This window comes from Leptodactylus fuscus, chromosome 5 (assembly GCF_031893055.1).
Source record: "Leptodactylus fuscus isolate aLepFus1 chromosome 5, aLepFus1.hap2, whole genome shotgun sequence".
Taxonomy (NCBI): Eukaryota; Metazoa; Chordata; class Amphibia; order Anura; family Leptodactylidae; genus Leptodactylus; species Leptodactylus fuscus.
Window position 1 is genome coordinate 207,364,551 of NC_134269.1, and position 26,200 is coordinate 207,390,750.

A 26,200-nucleotide genomic window follows, 5' to 3' on the forward strand; every position below is an offset into this window, starting at 1 on the left:
GCTCTTTCAGGGGTCTGGGAGGTCACCCCCTTTTTTTTGGGGGGGAGCCTCCTGAATGTGCCTGGAGAGTTGGCGAGTATGACCTATATTAGTTTAGGGGTCCAGTCTGTGGTAATTTAGGGGTCCGGTCTGTGGTAATTTAGGGGTCCGGTCTGTGGTAATTTAGGGGTCCGGTCTGTGGTAATTTAGGGGTCCGGTCTGTGGTAATTTAGGGGTCCGGTCGGAGTATCTACATATAGGTGACTCCGGCACACAAAGCTCCATACATCTGGGTCGGAGTCTCGCCAAAAATCCCGAACTAAAAAAACAGATACCCGATGTACCCCATTATAGTCAATGGGGTCCCTCATATGTTTTGTCATTAGCTCGCCCGTTTTTCCATCGTAGGATCAGAACGGACAGATGCGGAAAACTCCTATGGCTACGTTCACATTTGCGCCGTCCGTCGCAATATCCGCCTGAAATTGGATATTGCGACTTTTTTTTTCAGTTTTAAAACAACGAACCCCATTATAGTCAGTAGGGTCGGCCGGTCTCTGTATGTTACTGCGATTTTAGCGGTCCACGTCGCCGACGGATCAGAACAACGGACAGACAACGCTAGCGTGAACTTAGCGGAAGCCGTATGGGTATATGGACAGCCGCCATGTTGTCACCAAATGGTCAAAAGGTAAAAAATAAAGTTTTGAAATAGAAACCGTAAAATATGAGGTATTTATCGCGGCGGCCATTGAGTAATATGTCCCTTATGTGTGTTACATATATATACAGCCCCAGGTATATAATAAATGTATATATTATACACAGTATATACACCAGGCACTGATAACATGAGTCAGGACACAGCTCAGTCACATCTCCTGAGGAGAAGCCATTGAACTGTGTCACAGACAACACGGCCGCCGCTCTTCTACATGGCGCCCACAATCCCCCGCACGCTATTGGCTGCCCGCGCTGTCAATCACAGTCGCCCATGGGCGGGGCCACAGTCTAGAGCAGAGCGGCCTGGTGAGAGGAGGGGCGGGGCCAGTGGCTGCAGCAGCAAAGCCTGCCCTGCACAACAACAACACAAGCACTAGAGCCCTGGCTGCAAGCCTCCTATACACAGCCGGCACCCTGCACCCTGCACCCCTCCACTGGAGCCGGGCCCTGACACAAATAGCCCTGCCCTGCATGAGGAGCCCCCAGCCGCACAGCCTGGACTGACCTCCTGTAGGCTGCAGCACCTGTCTACTGCAATAGGTGAGCCATGGCAGCAAAGGCACTGGATGCTGAGGGGCTAGAGAGTGGTGGATGTAGCAGAGCTGGGTGTGTGTGTGCATGGTGCAGACAGCAGTTCAGTATATTGCATCTATATACTGGTGGATGTAGCAGAGCAACTCAGCTGTATTACATCTATATACTGTATTTGGTGATGGATGTAGCAGAGCTGTGTGTGTATGGTGCAGACAGCAACTCAGCTCTACTACATGTGTATATGGTATATACTTGTGGATGTAGCAGGGCTGGATGTGTGTGTGTGTATGGTGCAGACAGCAACTCAGTATATTGCATCTATGTGTGCCTGGTGCAGAGAGCAACTCAGCTGTATTACATCTATATACTGTATTTGGTAATGGATGTAGCAGAGCTGGATGTGTGTGCATGGTGCAGACAGCAAGAAGCACTACTACAACTGTATATACTGGTGGATGTAGCAGAGCTGGATGTGTGTGTGTATGGTGTAGACAGCAACTCGGTATATTGCATCTATATTCTGGTGGATGTAGCAGAGCTGGATGTGTGTGTCTGGTGCTGAGAGCAACTTAGCTCTACTACATCTGTATACTGTATATACTGGTGCATGTAGCAGAGCTGGATGTATGTGCCTGGTGTACAGAGCAACAGCACTACTACATCTGTATACTGTATATACTGGTGAATGTAGCAGTGCTGGCTGTGTGTGCGCGCGCAAGGTGCAGAGAACAACTTAGTTGTATATACCTTATATACTGGTGCATGTAGCAGAGTTGAATGTGTGTACGGTTCAGTGACCCGCAGAGATGAATGTGTGTTTGCAGACTGCATTTAATTTATATACTGGTCAATGTAGCAGAGCTAAATGTGTGTGCTCACGGTGTGGAGACCAACTGAGGTGTGCTACATCTATATACTATAGATAGTGGTAGATGTAGCAGAGCTGACTGTGTGTGTGACTGGTGCAGAGACCAGCTCAACTTCTGCAATTGTTTTTTCCATGACGTTTCATTGTTTTTTGTTGTGTCCTATCAGGCAATTGCAGAAATTGGGGATACCTCTGCTACATACTGGTTGCTGTAGCAGAGCTGAATGTGTGTTAACTGTATGGGTTCTGTACTGTACATACCACAGAGACCAACTCAGCTACGTGTATTTATTGGTAGACGTAGCAGAGCTGCATGTGTGTGTTTTACTGTACGGGATGCTGCACTGTGTAAGTGAGCATGTTCAAGAGACCAAGTCAGCCGTGTTAGATCTGCTGTGTACATTGGTAGATGTAGCAGAGCTGGATGTGTGTGGGGAGTTGCATTGTTTGTGCATGTAGTAGAGCTGAGTTGGTCTTTGCTAGCTGTACTGGAGACGACTTGCTCTCTTTTTTTGCATTAAATACATAGCTGTGATAGTAAGTCAGCTCTGCTACATTCATAGACGTGCTGAATAGTTGGACATTTACCATCTGACAAACTCAGCTCTACTACATGGTTTTTTTTCTGGTTTCCCATAACTTCTCACTATGTCTTCCCCTGGCCGGTCTTCTACTTTCCATCTTACGTCCTTGAGTATCAGTCACTTCCTCGCATTGACATCTGCACATGTTTTCTTTATTATTGTTATTATTTGACATGGTTGTCAGACAGGAAATCTGCGTGTCATGCTTCTGTTCCTCGCCCTGACTCATGGAGATTTTAGCTGATGACGGCTCACATCAGGTGCGGTTTATAAGTAAATTTTTAAGTAAGTGCGAATCACCCCATATCATACTCAAGGGGCCCAGGAATCTGAGATATAAGGTCCTGTTAGGTGAGGACCTTGTATAGTAGAGCTGCCTTACCATCTGTCCCAAAAAGCTGCGGTCACTGGAGATCCCCTTACTCTAACTAGTAAAGAAGACATCAAACATCACCTCGTATCTCAGCTTCCTCAACCTGATTCCGGCGCAGTTGGAATTTTTTCTCTAGCCCCCACCGTTCCCAAAATATCAGTGCTGTTAGTTTTGGAGCCCGATATGTTAACTAAACTCCCTAATATAAAGTGGATGAAGTCAGGTAGGGGGGCGTGACTCAAAGCACCAATCAGAGACAGACAATGTAACAACTTGGAGGGGGAGTGACTTCAAGTTGTTACATTGTCTGTCTCTGATTGGTGCTTTGAGTCACGCCCCCTGCCTGACTTCACCCACGTTATATTAGGGAGTTTAGTTAACATATCGGGCACCAAAACTAACAGCACTGATCTTTTGGGAACGGTGGGGGCTAGAGAAAAAATTCCAGCTGCGTCGGAATCGGTGAAGGGGCACCTATTAAAGGGTGAGAAGTGTTAGGAGGGGAAAGGTCCTCTTTAATGAGGCTTTAGATATATCGGATTGTATGTTGTCGCGGTAGCGTCAGGAGCCTCAGTCCCAGATGTTGTCCTATATAGAGTTTGGTATTCTTTCAGTCAAAAATGTCTACCGCCCTGATGTTGGAAGCCGATGGACCCAGGTAAAAGTCAGTGGGGTCCATTGGCGTCATGTGATGGAGCTGACACCTATGGCGGAACAGAAAATCGAATAATAAAATGGTACATCTTCAATTACCCCTGTTATTGTCCACAGTGAAGTCACCCGACAAAATGGCTACCATCGCTATAGGGTGCACGCCAGGCTGGAGAGGAGTTGATCATATAAATATGAATTGTTAGTCTCAGGGCAGTGTGCAAGAGGTGAATGACAAACTCCTCTCTGCTATGTCTGCAAATACGTTGCTGTGTCTATATGCAGTGTATTATGTTCATGCTGTTGGATAAACATTCCGTATACACCCAGCTTTACCGGACCGTGTACAGCAGGTTTTAGCTGTTGACTTTATATATGGAGCGCGTTGGACGCGGCACAATTCCGCCTCGGGCTTCTGTTTGCTTCTGCCAAATCCATGGACCTGATATTCCGGGTTTCTAAATGTCAGATACTATTAGGAGCGAGGGCAGCCAGCACGTGTACACTATGGATGTTCTGTCACTTTAAATCCGTCATCAAATGCTTCTGTTAAAATCATCGGTGTTTCCCTTTAAGTTATCTATACTGCCATTGGTGGCTGGGGGGTTCTGAGACCCCCTTGTTGATGTAGAAAATAAAGGGAACAAGATAGTTATGGCTTATTCCCTGAATAGTGGAGCTCCAGCCATACATGGTACGGAGCTGTAACTCCACGCCATTCATGTAAAATTTAAAGGGATTGTCTAGTCCAAATTTTTTTTTTTTTAGCTGGGAGTCCCTTATTTAGGACCTTCATCAATTAGACCGGAAGGAGACTAGCAAGAAAAAAAACATCTATAATTTGGAGGACCTGCAGCTCATTGATTTCCATTGGGCACCATGTAATACTCAATTTCTCCTGTGGAGGTGCTGTAGGGAAAGCTGAACACCTGCTAATAGGTTCTCCAACAGGTTAAAGGACCTCTCGCCAACTCTAACTCTTTGCACTGTTCAATAGGTGGCGCCTCACTGATACCATCACAGTTGGAATTTTTTCTCTAGCCCTCACCTTTCCTGAGCAATCAGCGCTGATAGTGTCAGCACAGTTATGCTCTCTGCTGTCAGGTGGGCGGTCCCAGACTTGGAGCAAAAAAAAAAAGACAGGGCCCCATAGCTTCATCTGATTCTTATTGCATTGTGAGAAATTTCCAGTTTTCCAAAATATGTTGCATTTTATGTGAGCTCAGCGCCAACTTTTTGCCTTTCCTAATACAGTTGGAATTTTTTCTCTAGCCCCCACCGTTCCTGAGAAATCAGTGTTGCAGCCCAGGACAACCCACTTGACAACAGATAACCTAATTAGCATGTTAAATGCTAAAACTTGCAGCACCGTTTTCTCAGGAACGGTGGGGGCTAGAGAAAAAATTCCAACTGCGCCAGAATCAGTGGAACGTCGCTTTTTTTAACGTATGGATGACAGAAGGTTGTTTAACGCCGCTTTGAATGTGACTAGAGCACAGGACATAATATCTTGTCTCTTTCTCCATCAGGTAAACGCCTTCACTCCCCTGGAGAAGTGATCTACAAAATGTCCAAATACAAACTTATAATGCTGAGGCACGGCGAGGGTGCCTGGAACATCGAGAACCGATTTTGCAGTTGGGTTGACCAAAAATTGAGCGAGGATGGACTCCGAGAAGCCGAAAGGTGCGGCAAGCATTTAAAGTCTCTGGGATTTGAGTTTGATCTGGTCTTCACGTCAATCCTGAGCCGCTCCATCCAAACAGCTTGGCTTATAATGCAAGAACTGGGGCAAGAATGGGTCCCCGTCCGGAGCTCATGGCGGCTCAACGAGAGACATTACGGGGCGCTCATTGGCCTGAACAGGGCCGAACTGGCCTTGAACCACGGAGAAGAGCAGGTGAAGATCTGGAGGAGGAGTTATGATGTAGCTCCTCCTCCCATCAATGAGAGTCATCCTTACTATCAGGAGATCCATACGGATCGGAGGTATACTTGTTGCGACATACAGAAAGATAAGCTGCCGAAATCGGAGAGTTTGAAGCAAGTCCTGGAACGGCTCCTTCCCTACTGGAACGAGGAGATTGCACCCGAAATCAAAAAAGGGAAACTGGTTCTTATATCCGCACACGGGAACAGCACGAGGGCTTTATTAAAACATTTGGAAGGTAGAGTGGAATTTTTTTTTTTTTTTGTCTAAATTTTTTGTAGCCACCGATCTACAATATACGGGAGAGACCCAATTTGGAAATTTCTCCAGAACTTTTTGATTTATTTTTCCTGAAGGTTCTTTGCCGCATGAGTGAGTCTTGTATATTTCGGCCATCTATCGGGTCAAGTTGGTACCATCGTGTCTTGTATTTTTTTAGGGTGAACCGCCTACGATACCTAGAAAATTGGTTAGGGGGAGGCTTCATCAACCACTGTTCCATTTTTCTGACGCCCACCTGGTTAGCCATTGACGTTAAAGGGGTGGTCCCACCGTAAAAACCCACTAGATAGTAGATAAGGACCCGATCACTGCTAGGACCTCCAACGACCACAAAGGTGGAGGTCCTGCTTCCATTGAACGAGGGCTTTAGTCAGTCTTGATGGAGTTATGCTTCGCTATCTTTGTCGGTCTTGTAGGGCGAGGACCTTAAGTCGCCATCGGTATGATTGGTGGGTGGTCCTAGCAGGTATGTCCAATAACCTTCCATCTATCGGGTCAAGTTGGTACCACCATGTCTTGTCTTAGGGTGAACTACCTACGATGCATAGAAAATTGGGGAGGGGTGGCTTCATCATCCACTGCTCCATTTTTCTGAAGCCCACCTGGTTAGCCATTGACATTAAAGGGGTTGTCCCACCATATTAACCCTCTAGATAGTAGATCACTGCTAGGACCTCCACCGACCACAAGGGTGGAGGTCCTGTTTCGATGGAGTGAGGGCTTTGGTCAGTCTTGATGGGGTTATGCTTCACTATCTTTGTCGGTCTTGTAGGGCGAGGACCTTGAGCCACCATCGGTATGATCGGTGGGTGGTCCTAGCAGGTATGTCCAATAACCCGCCATCTATCGGGTCAAGTTGGTACCACCATGTCTTGTATTTGTTAGGGTGAACTACCTACGATGCATAGAAAATTGGGGAGGGGGTGGCTTCATCATCCACTGCTCCATTTTTCTGAAGCCCACCTGGTTAACCTTTGACGTTAAAGGGGCTGTCCCACCATATTAACCCTCTAGATAGTAGATCATTGCTAGGACCTCCACCGTCCACAAGGGTGGAGGTCCTGCTTCGATGAAGTGAGGGCTTTGGTCAGTCTTGATGGGGTTATGCTTCGCTATCTTTGTCGGTCTTGTAGGGCGAGGACCTTGAGCCACCATCAGTATGATTCATGGGTGGTCGTAGTAGGACCTCCCCACCTCCATCACAGAGACACTTATCCTGTGGACAACCCCTTTAAAAACATGGATGTACTTTTTTGTTAAAAATTTTCCTAGCCCTGTTACGGTTTACTAAGCAGGGGGTGACATCTTCTGACCGACAGATGTGGCCCAGATATTTTTGATATCCTTGTCCAAGTCCTTGGGTTGGATGTTTCTCATGTTGACTTACCCCCACCACTCACAGGCCAACTTACCCCTATCTGAACATAAGTAGGTGACAGATTTTGGTTGTGATTTGTGGATCAGACTACACTAGGTTGGTTTGTAGTCTGTTACCAAGTTGCAAAAGTATACACCCCCCAGCCGCCTCCGAATACTGGGGAACATCAATCCAACAAATACGTTATGAAGCGTTGCTGGTTGGGTACTCCTGGGTGCAAGGTTGTTTTTGCAGGTTAGGCTATTGGGCGCTGTTTTTTGGGTGGGTATCAAGCTTTTCTTTGTTTTTCCCTTTAATGCCCCTTTTGTCCCGGATGGCAGCATGACACAAGACTAAGCTTGGGTGATCGCTCGAAACAATTTGGAGCCAGACCATGTACACATTCCTAGCAAGCAGCAGACCACAAATGCTGACAGGTCGCTTTTATTGTGTGATACTGACCACGGCCAAAAAGTTTATACTTGTGTTATATTAACGTCTGCCAACAATGTTGGGTCTTAAAGGGAAGCGCCGCTTTTGGTTTGTTTAGGGAATTGCATAAGTATTGACACCCTGATACAATATGTACATTGGGTTCCTTCGCTTTCAGACAGGAACGAGCCAAAAACAAGCAGCTGTCCAAGCAGGACCATTGGACTAGTGAACAGGTGTCTACTAAGTGTATCCCTATGGTCAGTGATTAGAGAGTCCTTGTATCCCCTAGAGGAGAAATGAGGCATTACAAGCCCCCATGGATATCAGTAGGACCTCAATACATTAGTAGGTCCTGCAACAGGTGCCCTTGGTCTATCTAATGGGGGTGAGGGGCAGCTTTGCTTTGACTAATAGTTAGGGGTTAGCCTCGATTTGACTAATGTCGTGGGGGAGGGGCCCCTGTCTGCCCGGTAGGGCCGGCCCCTGTCTGCCCGGTAGGGCCGGCCCCTGTCTGCCGACCCAAGCAGCAGTTTAAATTGATAGTCCAGCCCCCAGGACTCAATGAAGGAAATTTATTAAGACTGTCATTTCGTACGCGAGTCTTAACCAGTTCTCCAGCAGGCGGGGGAGGCGCCTGGGTTATTAAGGGGCTCCGGCCTCTCGTATAGGTGATCTATGCCATGTCCTGACTGGTGTAGCTTTGCTATATAATATGCACCAATTATAGTAAACTTGTCGCACCGAATTGTCCTAGTCTCCGCCCATTTTCGTAAAGTGCTGCAAATAAGGGGCGTAACTATACCGCTCAACACCAGTTTTTTGGCATAAGGGGAATAGTAAGTCCCTCCATTGAGGCCGATTTTGGTGTCCTCTGCATCCCCGGCCCTCAGTGTCTAAATTTTGCACGGAGTGTCCCTTTAACAAATCCAAAGTTCTGTTTATAGTCTCCTAGTCCAACTGGCAATGGGTCAAGAAGTCTACGTGACACCACGGCCGGTAATGTCTTGCATTAAGAGGAAATAATTTTTTTTATTCTAGGTGAAAATCCGCCCTGGGGGTGTAATAATACCGTACACGGAGCCGCTCTTCACGCATGGCGAGCTTTATACGGGATAATTGCTTGGCCTAGGAAAGAAAGATTCCACTTTTAGTTCCTTGTGACGTTGCGTAACTGGTGGCGCGGCGGACTACAAGTCATCAGCGCCGTCCCCGTTCATTTCTTAATATAGTTTATTATCCCCATTGCTCAGGAGGACGGGGCCAATACAGTTGGTTCTTAGGGCTCGTTCACACGGGGCGGATTTTGATGCCGAATCCACCTCAGAATCCGCCCCCTCACAAAAGAAAAAAGAAGCGAGCTGCCCTTTCTTCAGGCAGATTCCGAGGCTGATTCAGCTCACGACAGCACCCTCCAGACTAGGCCCATTCATTTGGGCCTACTCCAGAGCGGGAAGCCACAACTGTCGGAATCCGCGGCAGGCGCATTTTGGTCCTATTTTGACGCGGATTCCCGCGTGAAAATAAGGACCAAAATTCGCGGTCCTGTGTGAACTAGCCCTAACACTATGTTCTTACTGGCTCTGCCTCTTTGTCCATTGGGGGACCCATGAAACGGAGAGGCGGACATCTAAAACAGCGGTTACCCACAGAGCACAGCAGACCCTATAGACTATAATGGGCTTTGGCCGACACCACGACTGAGAGTCCAATGCAGATGTGAACACCGCCATACTACTCCGGGTCCTTAGACATCTGCAGCAGGAAGGCCTGCGGGGCGCCCCTTTATCCTGTTTTTGTAGGAAGCCTTATTGTTGCCCAGTGTATCCTAGAATCCTTACCCCGTCATTAGGATCACATAATGACACTACAAAGACAACTCGCGACTCGGAGGAATGGCCGCTGACCTTGATGTGATCCTTTACGTTACGTCCTACACTACAGAACATTTCCCTCTGGTCGTCCTCATTCACTTCAGCCGTTTTTTGCAATTTCCGTTCTCAGGAAAGCTGGGTGATAACCCATACATCTGGATTTACTCCTCCTCAGGGATTATCACCCATCATGGCAGATTCCCCAGCCTTAGGATTTTCGGGGAAAGCTGAGTGACCATCGCCAAAACCATTACAACGTCCATTGGCCTTGTCTATACTGGAGACAACTGTAACAAAGGCTCAGCCGTGAGACGTATAAGGTCTATGTGGCCTTTTAGTGTACATGGCAACGTTCTCCTTCATGTATATGGTACATCTGTATACCTTGTATAGTAAGTGGCAGTGTATATGGGACCGGGGCCAGGGCCAGATTTGGAAGGTAAAAATATCTCTTCTAAAAACAGCTCGGTGGTACTGCGCGAACTATGTATGAGGACTGGCACGCCGTATCTGATGAGGTCAGCACATGCCGGACTTTATATATACACGTATATAGCCCAGGTGTGTCATTTGTAATGCATAGTATTAGATAGATAGTAGGAGATGATATCTGCACATATCTATCGTGTATATATCAGCCTAGGTATGTAATAATATAATAAGTGGGAGATGGATATGATAGATGAGTAGATAGATAGGTAGAAGGACATGATATCTGTTATATATCCGTTATCTATAGCATTATAGACCTGGTGTGTAATCTATATATGATAAATACATTATGGAGATCGATATGATGAATATTATTATTGAATTTATTGGGTATGATTAGATAAATGTAATAGATATATGATGGACAACGGGTGGATATCATATAGATATTAGAAAGACGTTGGATGGATATGGTATATTGAATAGATTAGCTATAAATAGGATAGATAGCCAAGTGTGATATATATATTAGATATGATAGATATTCTGAAGACATTGCTAGCTATGATATATATTGGTATTAGAAATTTCTTAGATATTAGATGGTTATTGGATAGATATAATATATTATTGATAGATATGATGGATGTTGAATAGATATGGATAGTATATATGATGATAGATATGATGGATATTGGATAACTATACTGGTATTACATATGATAGATATTAATATGGATAGTATATCTAGGTATTAGCTATATATGAGAGAGGGAGAGATATATTACATATGGTAGATATGGATATTATATAGCTAGGTATTTGATAGATGTAATAGACCTTGGCTAGATATGATATATACGATAGCTAGATATGATGGATATTGGATAGATATACCAATATTAAATATGATACATATTAATATGGATATTATAGGTAGGTATTAGATATATAAGAGGGAGATATACATTACATATGGTAGAGATGGATATTAAATAGCTAGGTATTGGACAGATATGATATATAACTAGATATGATGGATATTGGATAGATGTACCGTTATTACATATGATAGATATTAATATGGATAGTATAGGTAGGTATTAGATATATATGAGGGAGATATACATTACATATGGTAGATATGGATATTATATAGCTAGGTATTGGATAGATATGATATATAGCTGGATATTGGATAGATATACCGGTATTTCATATGATAGATATTAATATGGATAGCATATAGCTAGGTATTGGATAGATATGAGGTATGATTAATAGTATGGCAAGATTTGAGGGATATTGGATAGATATATTACATATGATGGATATTGCTAGATAATAGATATTATGATAGATAATAGAATTAGATATCATAGATATTAGATGGGATAGCTGTGACAGGATATACGTCGATCTACCCTAATCCCAATATAGTATATAGATACTTCTCATTCTTCTGTGCTATTCCATGCAGCCATGACTGATACCCCGGGTGGGCTATTCATCTGTTTATTACCTGCAGTAACTTTCTCAGAACGTTCATTGATCGGGGAGGACGGACCAGATTATTTATCGTTCCTCTAATCTCCCGTAAATCCTTGGCTTATCCTCAAATTGTTAAAAATTGTATTTGGCTGTTTCTAATCCCTATCTCTTTCTGATAAAGCTGGGTCACTACCAGGAGTTCTAACAGTGGTCACTCAGCTTTCCCAGACTCCAGAATAACAAATGTCTCCAGCCTATCTTTGTGTCTGTATGTAATGAGGCCTCTCCGGCAGTCCTGTATATACACTAGTGCAGATACAGTATATCTGTGTGTATACTGACACTGCACGCACCGCTCGCAGGCAGATTTGTGTGGTCAGAGATTTCTTGGCAGTGTCTGTCCAGGACCGTAGAATGACCTTTCTCCTTGTGTCAGACGACTAGCAAGCAAAGTTCAAGGTGTAACTATATACTATATCTATATCTGCTCCTTCGTCCCCCCAGTGACCTTTATAAAGTAAAAATCTGTTACCGCACGGAACTATCTCCTATATCTATCTATCTATCTATCTCCTATCTATCTATCTCCTATCTATCTCTCCTATCTATCTCATATCTATATATCTATCTTAAAATTTTAATGTCACAAAAGCTGCCATAAACATCAAAAGATTAGCTAGACTTTAAAGGAATCAATCAGCAACTGTTCAGTTTTCCTGCAGCGCCTCTAAAGGGGAAATGAAGTATTACACAGTTCTGAATGAAATTCCCATAAGCTCTCGTTGCTTCACAACTTAATTTTTCCTTTCTTGCAGGGATCTCGGATGAGGACATCATAAATCTATCGCTTCCCACCGGTGTTCCTGTGCTGCTTGAACTGGACGAGAATCTACGAGCTGCCAAACCTCACCAATTTTTGGGTGACCAACAAGCTATTCAGGCTGCTATAAAGAAAGTGGAAGATCAAGGCAAAGTTAAACCCGTCGATAACTAAGATGCTTCCAGGTAGAGTGGTTGTCCAGAATTAAAAAATCATGGCTGTGTTGAGCCGCAATACCACACTCAACCTGTGAACAAGTGGTGGCGCTGTTTGTGGAGAGAGCAGCCATGTTTTTCTAATCCTGGACCACCCCATTAACCAGCGGTGCTTCACAGTAAATAGCTCCTTATTTGTAGCAAGCTATGTAAATAGATTTCCCTTTGTTGACTGAATTTTTTTTTTTTTTGCGTACATATTGGCAAATTATAATGTCATTAGAATTCCTTAAAGGGGCTCGAGCAGCAAACTGATGCTGACAGAGCTCCACATATGCGTGAGTAGCCTTTAAAAAGGCCATTCAGGCGTTGCTAATGTTATATTAAACTACCCCCCTGTTTTAAAATAATACCCCAAAAAAGAATTTGATAATCATACCGTATCGTGCACGCTGGGCGGGCATGCACAGTCTGATGTCATCTTTAGCCACGCCTACATCTTCTTGCTGCGATGTCCTCGGGTCCCATCTCCCACGTCATTTCTTGTATTCCTGCATCAGTGCAGTAGCAGAGAAACTGAGCATGCTCAGTTTCCCTGCTACTCCTCTGGTCCTGTCTTCCTCGTCTTCAATCCTGCGCAGTAGCAGGGGAACTGAGCATGCTCAGTTCCCCTGCTACTGCGCCGGCGCAGGATTACAAGCAGTGACGCCAGAAGAAGGCAAGGAAGACTGGACCCAAGGACATCGCAGCAAGAAGAAAGAAGACGTAGGCGTGGCTAAAGATGACGTCGGACTATGCATTCCCGCCCAGCGTACACGTTACGGTATGATTATCATATTCTTCTTTAGTGCAATATTTTTAAAACGGGGGGGGGGGGTAGTTTAATATAACTTTAGCGGTGCCTAAATGGCCTCTTTAAAGGCTACTCACGCATATGTGGGGCTCTGTCAGCATCATTTTGCCCCTGAGCCCCTTTAAATGTTTTATTAATTGGCACTTAAATGGCAAGTTGACTTTCGCACCTTAACTATATTAACATTTTTACATTTTTATTTTTTTTGTGTATTTTTTTTTTTTCCCCCCCTTGAAAATTTTAAAATGCAAAGCGTTGCTATATTTTTGAGTGGTGAAATTTTTTATTTTTTTTTGAAGCCTATTGAATACCAAAAATAAATAAAAACTGACATTAATTTATTTCTGTATTAAAAAAATAAACCGTATTTTTTGGGGGATTTATTAAATCGCCCTCTTTTTTTTTTATTCTCTCCCCAAACCCCCCCCCCCCCAGAAGTTTCTTCTTTTTTATTTTTTATCAGTGACATTTTTGTTCACTATATAAAGCTATAACAATTTTTTTTTTTTTACTCCAAAGTTTCATTTAATTTTATTTTTAGTTTTTTTATTTATTCTTTTTTTTTTCTCCTGTCTAATTTGGAATGGGATTTGTTTTCTTAATCCTTAATGCTTTTTCCAGACAAATCCTTAATAACAGCACAGACCTCCGCCATTTCTTCCTTGCATTAGGCCATATGTCGAGGTGGGCTTTTAAAATCTTTAAAAATAAAAAACAAAAAACAAAAAAAAGGTCAAAGCCTAATGTAGCATTATATGAACAAGTATTGCAGAATTTTCCTTAAGGTTTAGGATTGTATTTATTAAATAATAAAGTACACTGTAGGATATATTGAGCGATTAGTTGACTAATCCCAAATGAATAGAATTTTTTTTTTGTTTTACTGTTTATATTTTTCTAAGTATTTTTCATTTATTGTAGGCTGTTTTTGTTCTGCTTTCCTTGTTTAGATTGTATGGAGTATGCATAAAAAAGTTTTATTTTCCTTCTGTCCTGATTGTATAATAAAAGTGCAAAACTACTGTATATAATATGTATTGGCTTTATTTTTCAGTTTTGTAAAGGTTTTTTTAAAAAAATTGTATATCCTAGTGGGGAAATATGAGTTAATGGTAGCAAAAATTCTCTTGGTCTTATATGTTGCTGTTTTCTGCCCGAAAAACCTCTCTAAGGCTAAGGCCTCACGGGCCGTGATCGCAGCTCTAGAGCGCTGCGGAAAGAACCGCGGCGTGAACGCACTGCGGTTCTTTCCGCAGCGCTTTCAACAGAAAGTTCGCGGAGTTTTCCTCTGCGGATATTCTGTAACAATTATATCTATGGGAAAGCCGTCAGCGTTTCCGTAGATATAATTGACATGCTGCGATTTCTTCGGCAAAGTGGGATGGGATTTGCATGAATCCCATCCCCTTTGCTTGCACTGTAAAATGCCACGATTTTTCCCGCCGCGTCTCCGCTGCGGGCAAATCGCGGCGTTTATGTCCCGTGGGGCCCCGGCCTAAGGGTAAGTTCACACAGAGTTTTTTGGTCAGGATTTTGAGGCTGTATTCAACTCAAAATCCTGATCAAAAAGACGGCTCCCATTGAAATCAGAAGTAAGATGCTCATTCTTCAGGCCTGAAGACACTCCCTCCTCCGGACTAGGCCCATTCATTGGGCCTAATCCGGAGCGGAGCGCACGGCTGGATGTCGGTGCAGTGCACCAGCTTTCAGTTGCAGCTACCCGGCTTTTGGATCGGAGCCTGAGGCGGCCTCCATCTCATGTTCTGATCCAAAAAACCCACGTGAACTTACCTTAGTGTCTCTTCACATTTATTTGCTGTTCACTCCCGGTTACTAAGGAAATTCCGTCATTAGGCACTAGCAGGCACAAAACTGAACACAGTGAGTGGAGGAGGAGGGGCTGGGCTCTCTTTACACTGGTCTCTCCTGTACACTGCACAGAGGAGTATGCAGGAGAGTCTCTACCTCTGACTACTTGTTTTTGCCCTTGCTGATGGGATGTTTGTCATAGACAGGGAGTAACTTTTGTTATTGTTCTCAGATATTTTTAGATGCGTCATGCCATGTATTTGCAGTGCAGATCACATTTTTTCTGAGCCATTTGTTTGCTATTTTACAGTTATTCCAGTTATTACATGTAGAGAAACCTGTAGTAGTAGTAATGGATGGGAGCAGACATTCCCAGCATTGGAGAGAAATGAAAAATATGCTGCAGCCATAATGGGGCTATTAGCAGCAGAAAACTGATAGGACTTCAGGTGGTTAACAGGTGGAGTGCATCCAATTTTCCGTGCTATACAGTGCACTGACCCGGAATTGGGTAGCTCCATGCCCTGTATACCATTACAATAAAACAATACATCCCTTTTTGGTTGTTTTTTTTTGCCATATTATATAAGAATATTACACAAATTGAGGCGGTTTGGTGTGAATGTTCCTTCATACACTATGTCCCAGATTTAGTGCAGAGTAGACTGCAGTACTTAGAGTTATCACTAGGGGACGGCAGAGTTCTTCCAAGTCAGTATATATAATTAGAGGAATTTTTGTAACTTTTTATTTAGTGTTTCATCTGTTTTTAGAAACTGCAGAATATATGGCATTATATTGGGGATGGGGGTGGAATTTGCTATTTTTGTGCATCTTCCTCTTTGTATGCAAATGCTGTTGCAGGGGGGAAGGGCGTCTTCATTCTTATAATAGTGGAGATGTATCCTGGGGATGTACTACATATACAGCAATCCTCTCTTAGAAGTAGAGAAAACCTCTGTCCATACTATTAGAACGGGATAAATCTAGAACAGTAGTTCTCAAGGCACGGTACGCATACCCCTGGGGGTACGTCCAGCTGTTCCCAGGGGTATGCTTCACAGTGAGAGCCCACCTTGTCCCCGGGGAAGGTGATGAACATAAGTACCAGTGGTACTCACCTCTCCTGTGTTCTGATGCTGCTCCCTGTGATGTTCTGGCCTCCATAAATGACATCAAGGATTGTTGAAGAGACCCCGGAGTATAATAGTAGTGACAAACCTCAAAAATACTCTATGGCGGCCATTATGGGACATTATGCTATGGGACATTATACTCTATGGAGTGGCCACTATATGACATTATACTATGTGGAGGGGCCACTATGGGACATTATACTGTGTGGAGGGGCCACTATGGAACATTATTCTGTCCCAAGGGGCATTGTGGGGGCCATTTTATTATATGTGTGTGGGGGGGGGGGGCACTGTGGAAGTTATTATTCTTACTTGTGGAGGCCATTATATTACATGTAGGCCACCAGGTTATAGTCCTCTCTACATCGGGCTGATGAGATCCAACCAGATCGAAACAGCTGTCCTCGATTGAGAGACTATACCTGGTAATAATCCCAGCGTCATTGCTAAACAAAGGCCTCTTGGAAGGTCGGGCATGAGGCTAAAGGGAGCAGCCATTATTGGGTTGTTTCACTGGAATCCTGTCTTAAGACGGGCTTGCACATTCCAGTGAGCGCCCTCTATTGGTTTGCAACAATGAGGCAGCAACTGTCTTCCTAATTACATCATGGAAGGCAGATTTGCATATTCTTCCCATAGTTCCTTGCAAAGTGGAGTGCTAAAGGCTTAACAAGTCTCCACACACCTATATGGTGGTCTCTCCCTAAGGAGTGACAATATCCCCCAAACCATGTAGGCCACTGGTGTGTGAGGGCCATTATACTACATGTGGGGACACTGAAGGGACTATTATATTGAGTATGAGGGCACTGACACGGATAGTCCACTGAGGTGAGGGCACTGAGGGGCCATTATGCTACATGAGGGGGCCATTTGATAGTTATTAATGAAAGCTCCAGAAATCTTTATTTTATTCACATTTATAAGTGGTGGCTACTTTAGGGGTCCTTGGTTGGGATCTTTTCTCACTACGGGGTACTTTGCTTGACAACGTTGAGCACCACAGATCTAAAAGACCTAACCTCTGCCATAGCGCCATTTAGGGAAGGGGTTGGGCGGTGCAGAAGCAGTTAGTAATGGCTTCTCATGGACAACCAGATCTAATGTGGCTATCATGACCTTGTTGTCCCCTGCATTGACCTTCTGTGTTCATTTTTGAGCCTTAAGCCAGATGTAAAAAAATACCGCCAAAAGGAGATCAACTGAGGTAACACTGAGAAACATTCACAGCCCCCTCCATAAATCATCAGCGGGTTTATACGTGTGCACCAGAAGTGGCCTGTCCCATGTATACACAGACACCATTTCTGGCCAGGGCTTTGTCCGTGACGAAGTACATCGGAGGCGACGCGATTCTTTGACGGGGAACATTTGTTCTTCAGGGTATAAATGAGATTTCACGTATCATATGATATATTAGGCCATTAAGGTTGCTGGCAAATACAAGCAGTTTACAATTTCCTTCAGATTCATTGCTATATACCGAGTGCTGAAACGGACGCTCAGACTAAATGGTGCTGGCCGACCGACCGTGACTAACGTATTGAGGGCAGGAGTGTATAGTGGATTATGTTTAGGAGGTGTTGTCAGGTACGAGTATGCTTAGGCAACACAAAACAAGCGCCTACTGTCAAAAAATGCCGCCATATTCTACTTATAAGTAATACAGTACACATATACATTGCTATCTCACTGCATAAATAATTGCACCATATAGTACACATGTATAACACTATCATACAATAGAAATAAATAATTGTATGGGGCCACACGGTGGCTCAGTGGTTAGCACTGCAGCGCTGGAGTCCTGGTGTTCAAATCCCGCCAAGGGCAGAAAACCATCTGCAAGGAGTTTGTATGTTCTCCCCGTGTTTGCATGGATTTCCAGCCCATATTCCAAAAAAGACATACTGATAGGGAAAAATGTACATTGTGAGCTCTATGTGGAGCTGACAATCTACATTAAGAAAAAAAAAAAAAAGAAATAATTGCACCATACAGTACACATATATAACACTATCATACAATAGAAATAAATAATTGTACCATACAGTACACATATATAACACTATCAAAGTATAGAAATAAATAATTGCACCATATAGTACACATCTACACTGCTGTTATACTGTAGAAATAAATAATTGAACCAAACAGTACACATATATAACACTATCATACTATAGAAATAAATAATTGCACCATACAGTACACATATATAACACTATCATACTATAGAAATAAATAATTGAACCAAACAGTACACATATATAACACTATCATACTATAGAAATAAATAATTGCACCATACAGTACACATATATAACACTATCATACTATAGAAATAAATAATTGAACCAAACAGTACACATATATAACACTATCATACTATAGAAATAAATAATTGCACCATACAGTACACATATATAACACTATCATACTATAGAAATAAATAATTGAACCAAACAGTACACATATATAACACTATCATACTATAGAAATAAATAATTGCACCATACAGTACACATATATAACACTATCATACTATAGAAATAAATAATTGAACCAAACAGTACACATATATAACACTATCATACTATAGAAATAAATAATTGCACCATACAGTACACATATATAACACTATCATACTATAGAAATAAATAATTGCACCATACAGTACACATATATAACACTATCATACTATAGAAATAATTGTACCATACAGTACACATATATAACACTATCATACTATAGAAATATATAATTGCACCATACAGTACACATATATAACACTATCATACTATAGAAATAATTGCACCATACAGTACACATATATAACACTATCATACTATAGAAATGAATAATTGCACCATACAGTACACATGCATTGCTGTCACACTGTAGAAATAAATGTGCCATATAGTACACGTGTAAAACACTGTCATACTGTAGAAATAAATAATTGCACCATATAGTAAAATTATAATGTTGTCATATAGTACACCTATACAACACTGTCATATTGTACATGTAACTCATACCACCACATAGAGCAGATACTGCATAAAACCATCACGTTGTACTAATACTTACATTTTACCTTCATACTCCCTCCATACACTATTACACAGAGACTGCTGGATAAAAGGTGTCCTGCAATTTACTATATATTGCAATTTCTACTCTGACCACTAAACCAAATAATAGACAAACACTTGCCAATTCTGTAGGGGTTTTCAACTCATTAACATCACAGGCAAGATTACAATAGATGATAACACCTAGGAAATAGACCATAGTTCCCTTTAAATTGGATGCCTTCTGCTGCACCATTATTGAATTAGAGCCTGGGCCCATTGGAGGATCCTCTGCTACTCTGGTGGGCCAGTCCAACACCGGTTACTTTCCTGTATTATCTAGTCCTCCTTGCCCTCTGAATATAATGAGATGACTGCTCATTCTGTTCCAGTCTACACAGTAAAGCTGTGCAGTGATTTTCAGAGATCTAGATGTCAACCCTATATATTGTATGCGCTGGAAGGGCCATACCATGATAATCTCTGCCCCCTTGCACGTAGGTGCACCCCCATCATAAAGTAGGCCCATTCTCCAGGGTCCATGCGCCTATACAGGAATCTACGTCAGCTCCTTGGCAGTCGGGAGGAATACTTCTCCAGCTGGCAGCCATCTACGGGCACCTTTATAGGACGGTCTTAGACTCTCCCTATTATTGGGTGCTGGATTATTGGAGATCTCTCGTATAACGTGACAGATTCTTCTCTCGCTTTAACAATTTTTTATGTTTTAGAAATGTTACATCTGAGATTAGGCTTCACTTCTATTTTTATGATATTTTAAGCCCGTAGGAATGGCCCGATAAATTTTACGGGATAAACCTGAAGTTTTGTTTGGTTGAAAAAGGCAAAATTCTTCTTACGATACATGGCGGAGATTTATGGGATCTTTATAAAGTTATAAAAGCGGCATGGACTGTATCAAGCGCTCCGCCGCCACCGCCGCTAATACTGCTGTATGGGGGATGGGAGGGAACATAAAGAGAGAACATGGAAGATGGAGGGGTCCGGGGGCCGTCACAGGAGGACAAAGCCTCTAACTGATGTTCCCAAATAAATCTATGTTATTCAGGGCTCATTGTCTAAAAAAATCGGGGGGGGGTTTTAGTGTAGGGGGAACAAGTCATTGTAGGGCCCAATATCAAAACTGGGTAAGGGGCCCCACTCCATCATGACCACCCTGAGTAGCAAATGTGCAGCAAGTGGGCAGTAGGCACTGTTAGCTTCGTGACACTGGAGTCCTGGGTTCGGATCATGCCAAGGGTCCCACACTCCAAGACATGGTGGTAAGGAATGTAGATTGTGAGCCCTATATGGGACATTGGCTGATAATGTCTGTAAAGCGCTGCGGAATATGATGGCAGCAAATAAGAATAAGCCTGTAAATAGTTTGGTCTCCATTCAGTGCTATGTGTCTGTCTGCTCAAAGTAATGTCACAATACAGGGATAATACACACAGTGATGTCACAGCACAAGACATACCTCCCAACCGTCATGATTTCCGCGGGACATTCACGATTCCGGTGACGTGTCCCACGGTCCCAGTTGGAGGGAGGTATGTCCCAATTTCAACTCAGATCTGCGTTCAGAGGACACAGATCTGAGTTGAACACATACGCGGCTAAAGCAAGGAGCTGTCACAGTTCAGCTCCTTGCTTCGCCGCTGCCGCTGCTCTCTGTGTGCGAGAGAGAGAGAGAGGCGCGGAGAGAGCGTCGGGGGAGCGAGGAGAAGGTAAGTGTAATGTGTACACTGCGGTGGAACGTGAAACTGGGGGCAGATGAAGGAGAGGACGGCATGACACTGGGGCAGAGATGTGGAGACATGAATCTGGGGGCAGAGATGGAGGGGACATGAATCTGGGGGCAGAGATGGAAAGGACATGAATCTGGGGGCAGAGATGGAGAGGACATGAATCTGGGGGCAGAGATGGAGGGGACATGAATCTGGGGGCAGAGATGGAGGGGACATGAATCTGAGGGCAGAGATGGAAGGGACATGAATCTGGGGGCAGAGATGGAGGGGACATGAATCTGGGGGTAGAGATGGGGGACATGAATCTGGGGGCAGAGATGGGGGGACATGAATCTGGGGGCAGAGATGGGGGGACATGAATCTGTGGGCAGAGATGGAGTGGACATGAATCTGGGGGCAGAGATGGAGGGGACATGAATCTGGGGGCAGAGATGGGGGACATGAATCTGGGGGCAGAGATGGAGAGGACATGAATCTGGGGGCAGAGATGGGGGACATGAATCTGGGGGCAGAGATGGAGGGGACATGAATTTGGGGGAAGAGATGGGGGACATGAATCTGGGGGCAGAGATGGGGGACATGAATCTGGGGGCAGAGATGGGGAGACATGAATCTGGGGTCAGAGATGGGGGACATCAATCTGGGGGCAGAGATGGAGGGACATGAATCTGAGGGCAGAGATGGAGGGACATGAATCTGGGGGCAGAGATGGAGGGGACATGAATCTGAGGGCAGAGATGGAGGGGGGACATGAATTTGTGGGCACAGATGGGGGACATGAAACAGGGGGCAGAGATGGAGGGGACATGATACTGGGGGCAGAGATGGAGGGGGGACATGAAACTGGGGGCAGATGAAGGGTGTAAATGAAACTGGGGAGAGATAGAGGGGGGACATATAATTTACGGGTGACTGTAGGAGGATTATACTGTGTGCGGGCACATAAAAAATTCATGAGAATGGGCGGACTCAACACAAAAGTGGGCGGGGCTAAAACATGTGAGACGTATTCATCAATGTCCATGGACACAATGTCATTTTCCTATCAATGAAAAATCTCACCACTTTTTGACTGTAATAGCTGTAATTCCTGCTTCACCACTAGGTGGCGTCCTATACCAGCCATAAAACACGCGTCACTTTGACTTTTTCATTGACCTAAACAATCAGACGTGACCGATCCTTGTAGTCAGTTTCAAAAATTGAAGCAAAAATGAGCTAAAAGGTGTAAGCGAATAAATCAGGCGGCCATTGTTATATCCTGCTGGTCAAAATCTGGGACAATTAATTTCTAAAAAAAAAAATTTTTTAATTTTTTTTTTTTTTTGTCTTAGAAAATGATAAAATCCCTAAATCCTTGTGCACATGGATGAGTCCAGACCTGAAAATCTGGTCTGTTCATCAGTCGGATTTCCTGGCCCAAACTCGAGGAGTCCCAGCCTCGCCGTGGCTCTATTGTCCTATACTATATACTGTCTATATAAGGTCTATATACTATATATGGGAACATGACATCACAGATCACTATGATGGGGGAGTCCAGGTCTAGGGATCAACATACGGACCAGATGGTCTTGAGGCCTTAGCGGACCCATCACCACCCCTCAGTAAGTACTTTACCATAAAATTACAATCCCGTCTTGGAATTGAGTCGTTCCTCTATTACCCCTCTGGGAAAAGAATAAATAAATTGACAACTGGGTGAATGAAGAGGATCCGTACATTTCCCAAGCATGGTCCCAATAGGTTTCAGACACAGTTGTTGACAAAGGGAAGGGTAACGCCCAGTTGTCAGCTTATTTACACATTTCCAGGAGGAATAACGGAGGAACAGCATGATGCCGAGATAAAAGATTGTCCAAACTTGTTTTAGGCCGGGGGACGGAATGTAAACACCGCAATTTGTGATCTTGAAATATTATGGTAAAAAAGTAGAGAATTTTCTTGATATACTGATATAGAAGGTTTTTAAAATACTCCTATGGCACATTCGGAGTTAATGGATCAGATGTGTCAATACAACAGAGCAGAAATCAGCTATAAAGAGTGTCTCCTCCTCCTTGGAGGACCCAGCATATATTAGCATTGCCCCCTATAGTCCTTTGTTTTCAGTGGTCTGCATGTAATGCTTCTTATCACCTGTGGTGGCGCTGCAGGAAAACTGGAAAACTGAACATGTCCTGATAGAATCTCTCTATCATTTTATCCCATGTAATGGTTTATAAGAGGGGTCAAACTTCTGTTTTTTCCTGATACATAGCTCAAAATCCCCTGTTGCTTATTCAGTTAAAGGGGTTTGCCAAGCAGGCCAAAAATTGGTGGTAACGGGTTCCAAAAAATTGAACCTCATCGATTCTTTGATACTCCTACACCAACGCCTTCAAAGTCCCTGCTGGTCTCTACTTCCTGGTACACAGGAAGTGCCCCTAAATACCCACTGAGCCAATCAGGGGCCACAACGGTGCCAATCACCAGCACAGCCAATCGGTTCTTTTTTTTTTTTTAACTCTCTCTGATCCCACTGCCGTTTTTTCCCTAATGGAATGCCCCTTTAAACAATACATTTTTGTCTGTCTAGAGTCGCCACTAGGGGGAGCTCACTACATAAGGATTTATGCAGCTCCTGTAGAAGTCTATAATAAAGCCCCTAGTGGTGACAGAAAGAATTACACCAATAACACTGCTTCTGAGGTATGTTGTAGGTTGTAGTATCCGTCGCAGAACCAGAACAATAGAAAACGGATCTCAAGGGACTTCATTGACTTGTTAGGGTCCGTCGAGCGTCCGTTAATTATTCGCTGTTGATAAAGTTGGGTTTACGGGAATTTTTTTATGCCTGAGACTGGACTCCGATCAGATGTGAACGTAGCCTAACAACTTTAGTTCCATTTTTCACATCAGTTTCCAATTTATAACTTTTTTCATATTTCAGATTCGCTCGCGGTCCGGGATGGCGAATACCTGCGACATTTCAAAGCAAACACAGCAGCCCAGTGGGAAAATCAACAATCTTGTGAGCCGGCAAAACACAGCTGCCGGCCCGCCATTTTCTTCATTGTGAGGAATGTAAGAGATTCCTAATGACCTTTCCCACAAGAGAGCAGCCCCATTTATATAGCGAGGGCGGGCGCCGCGTAAACGGCGAGGATGAGAAGGGAGAAAACTGGACATGGAATGTGACTTGTGCTTTAAATAAATCTATCACAGGCCATTTTTGGGTTTTTGGTTGGTGGCCAAAAACATTCCTTCTGGAGATGAGGCGGATTACAGCAACTTTCTTCTAGGATTCTTATGGCATTTTACAGGATATGTCTGATAGACTCTTCCAGATCAGGCGACCCCCCCTGTCACGTTCAGATATAGATATGGTCGCCCATGTACGTGGCCTCTCCATTCACCATTATGGGAGTTCCCATTGTACCACCTTTCAGCTCCTTTGCACCTGGATATGGCAAAGACCGGCTTATTGTACCCAAAAAAGTGGGGGAATTGGTAGTGGAAGTGGTTTGGCCGATGCCTCCGCCCACTTTACACCTATCTGACTCCTGTGCACTCTCTCATCTTGACTTGACCTCGGGTACATTCGCAGTGACGTTGAGGTGTATTTTCCCGGTTTCAGTGAAGATCTACGCTTGTAACTTACAAATGATCCCATAGTGATCGGCTGTAATAAAAGATCACTGCAGCATGTGTTCAAATTCCCCACAGCACTACCACTGGACAAAGAAAGAATTGCATGGAGTCCATTGAAATCAATAGGCTGTCCATATAACGCACTGACACGTGGGGTCCTCCTGACAGAGAGACACTCTTTGTAGTCACAGGACATTATCATATGGGCAACCTATGGATGGAAATCGGATTCCATTTACTGACAACAAGCAGAGATCTTGAAAATGGGGTTAAAGGGAAACACAAAGTATGTCAGAAAGTTGCAGAACATTTTTTTTTCCAAGGACTATATCTCCTTTTTTCGTATTATGAGAGTGGGGTAGGGGTTGTGGGGGTGTTAGGGGTGGTGGAGGTGTTAGGGGTTGTGGGGGTGTGTTACAGATGGTAGGGGTTGTGGGGGTGTTAGGGGTGGTGGAGGTGTTAGGGGTAGGGGGAGTTACGGATGGTGGGGGTTGTGGGGGTGTTAGGGATGGGGTGGTCTTAGGGGTTGTGGGGGTGTTAGGGGTGGTGGAGGTGTTAGGGGTGGGGGGAGTTACTGATGTGGGGGTGTTAGGGATGGGGTGGTGTTAGGGGTTATGGGGGTGTTAGGGGTGGTGGAGGTGTTAGGGGTGGGGGGGTGTTACGGATGGTAGGGGTTGTGGGGGTGTTTGGGGTGGGGGAGTTACTGATGGTGGGGGTGTTAGGGATGGGGTGGTGTTAGGGGTTGTGGGGGTGTTAGAGGTAGTGGAGGTGTTAGGGGTGTGTTACGGATGGTAGGGGTTGTGGGGGTGTTAGGGGTGGGGGGAGTTACTGATGGTGGGGGTGTTAGGGATGGGGTGGTGTTAGGGGTTATGGGGGTGTTAGGGGTGGTTTAGGTGTTAGGGATGGAGGTGTGTTACGGATGGTAGGGATTGTGGGTTTGTTAGGGGTGGTGGAGGTGTTAGGGGTGGGGGTGTGTTACGGATGGTAGGGGTTGTGGGGGTGTTAGGGGTGGGGGAGTTACTGATGGTGGGGGTGTTAGGGATGGGGTGGTGTTAGGGGTTGTGGGGGTGTTAGAGGTAGTGGAGGTGTTAGGGGTGTGTTACGGATGGTAGGGGTTGTGGGGGTGTTAGGGGTGGTGGAGGTGTTAGGGGTGGGGGTGTGTTACGGATGGTAGGGGTTGTGGGGGTGTTAGGGGTTGTGGGGGTGTTAGGGGTGTGGGGAGTTACGGATGGTGGGGGTGTTAGGGTTGTGCTGCCATGGGATTACCTATAGACAGAAGACTGTCCATGCAGCGCTCCCGGTAACTGCAGATGTGATAGATTAGGAGATGATTTACACAATTCACACTTATCAGATTTGGGCTTTGATGGTGATCCCGGATGGCGTATAAAGCTTTCCATCCATGAACAGAATTTACATTTATCCTCCAAGAATGCGCCGAGGAGATTTCTCATTT

The 26,200-nt window shown here is 44.2% G+C and overlaps 2 protein-coding genes across 2 annotated transcripts in view; both read left to right on the forward strand.

The window, feature by feature from the left end:
• The window catches only part of LOC142204002 (troponin I, slow skeletal muscle-like), a 72,257-nt gene that overhangs the window by 27,931 nt on the left and 18,126 nt on the right, over window positions 1–26,200 (forward strand). The gene's annotated exons all lie outside the window — the stretch shown is intronic.
• Window positions 1,065–13,347, forward strand: BPGM (bisphosphoglycerate mutase). The gene is made up of 3 exons (XM_075275109.1): window positions 1,065–1,242; window positions 5,242–5,880; window positions 12,326–13,347. Exons 2-3 carry the CDS (start codon window positions 5,280–5,282, stop codon window positions 12,502–12,504), a joined length of 780 nt encoding a protein of 259 aa, XP_075131210.1. The 5' UTR covers window positions 1,065–1,242; window positions 5,242–5,279; the 3' UTR covers window positions 12,505–13,347.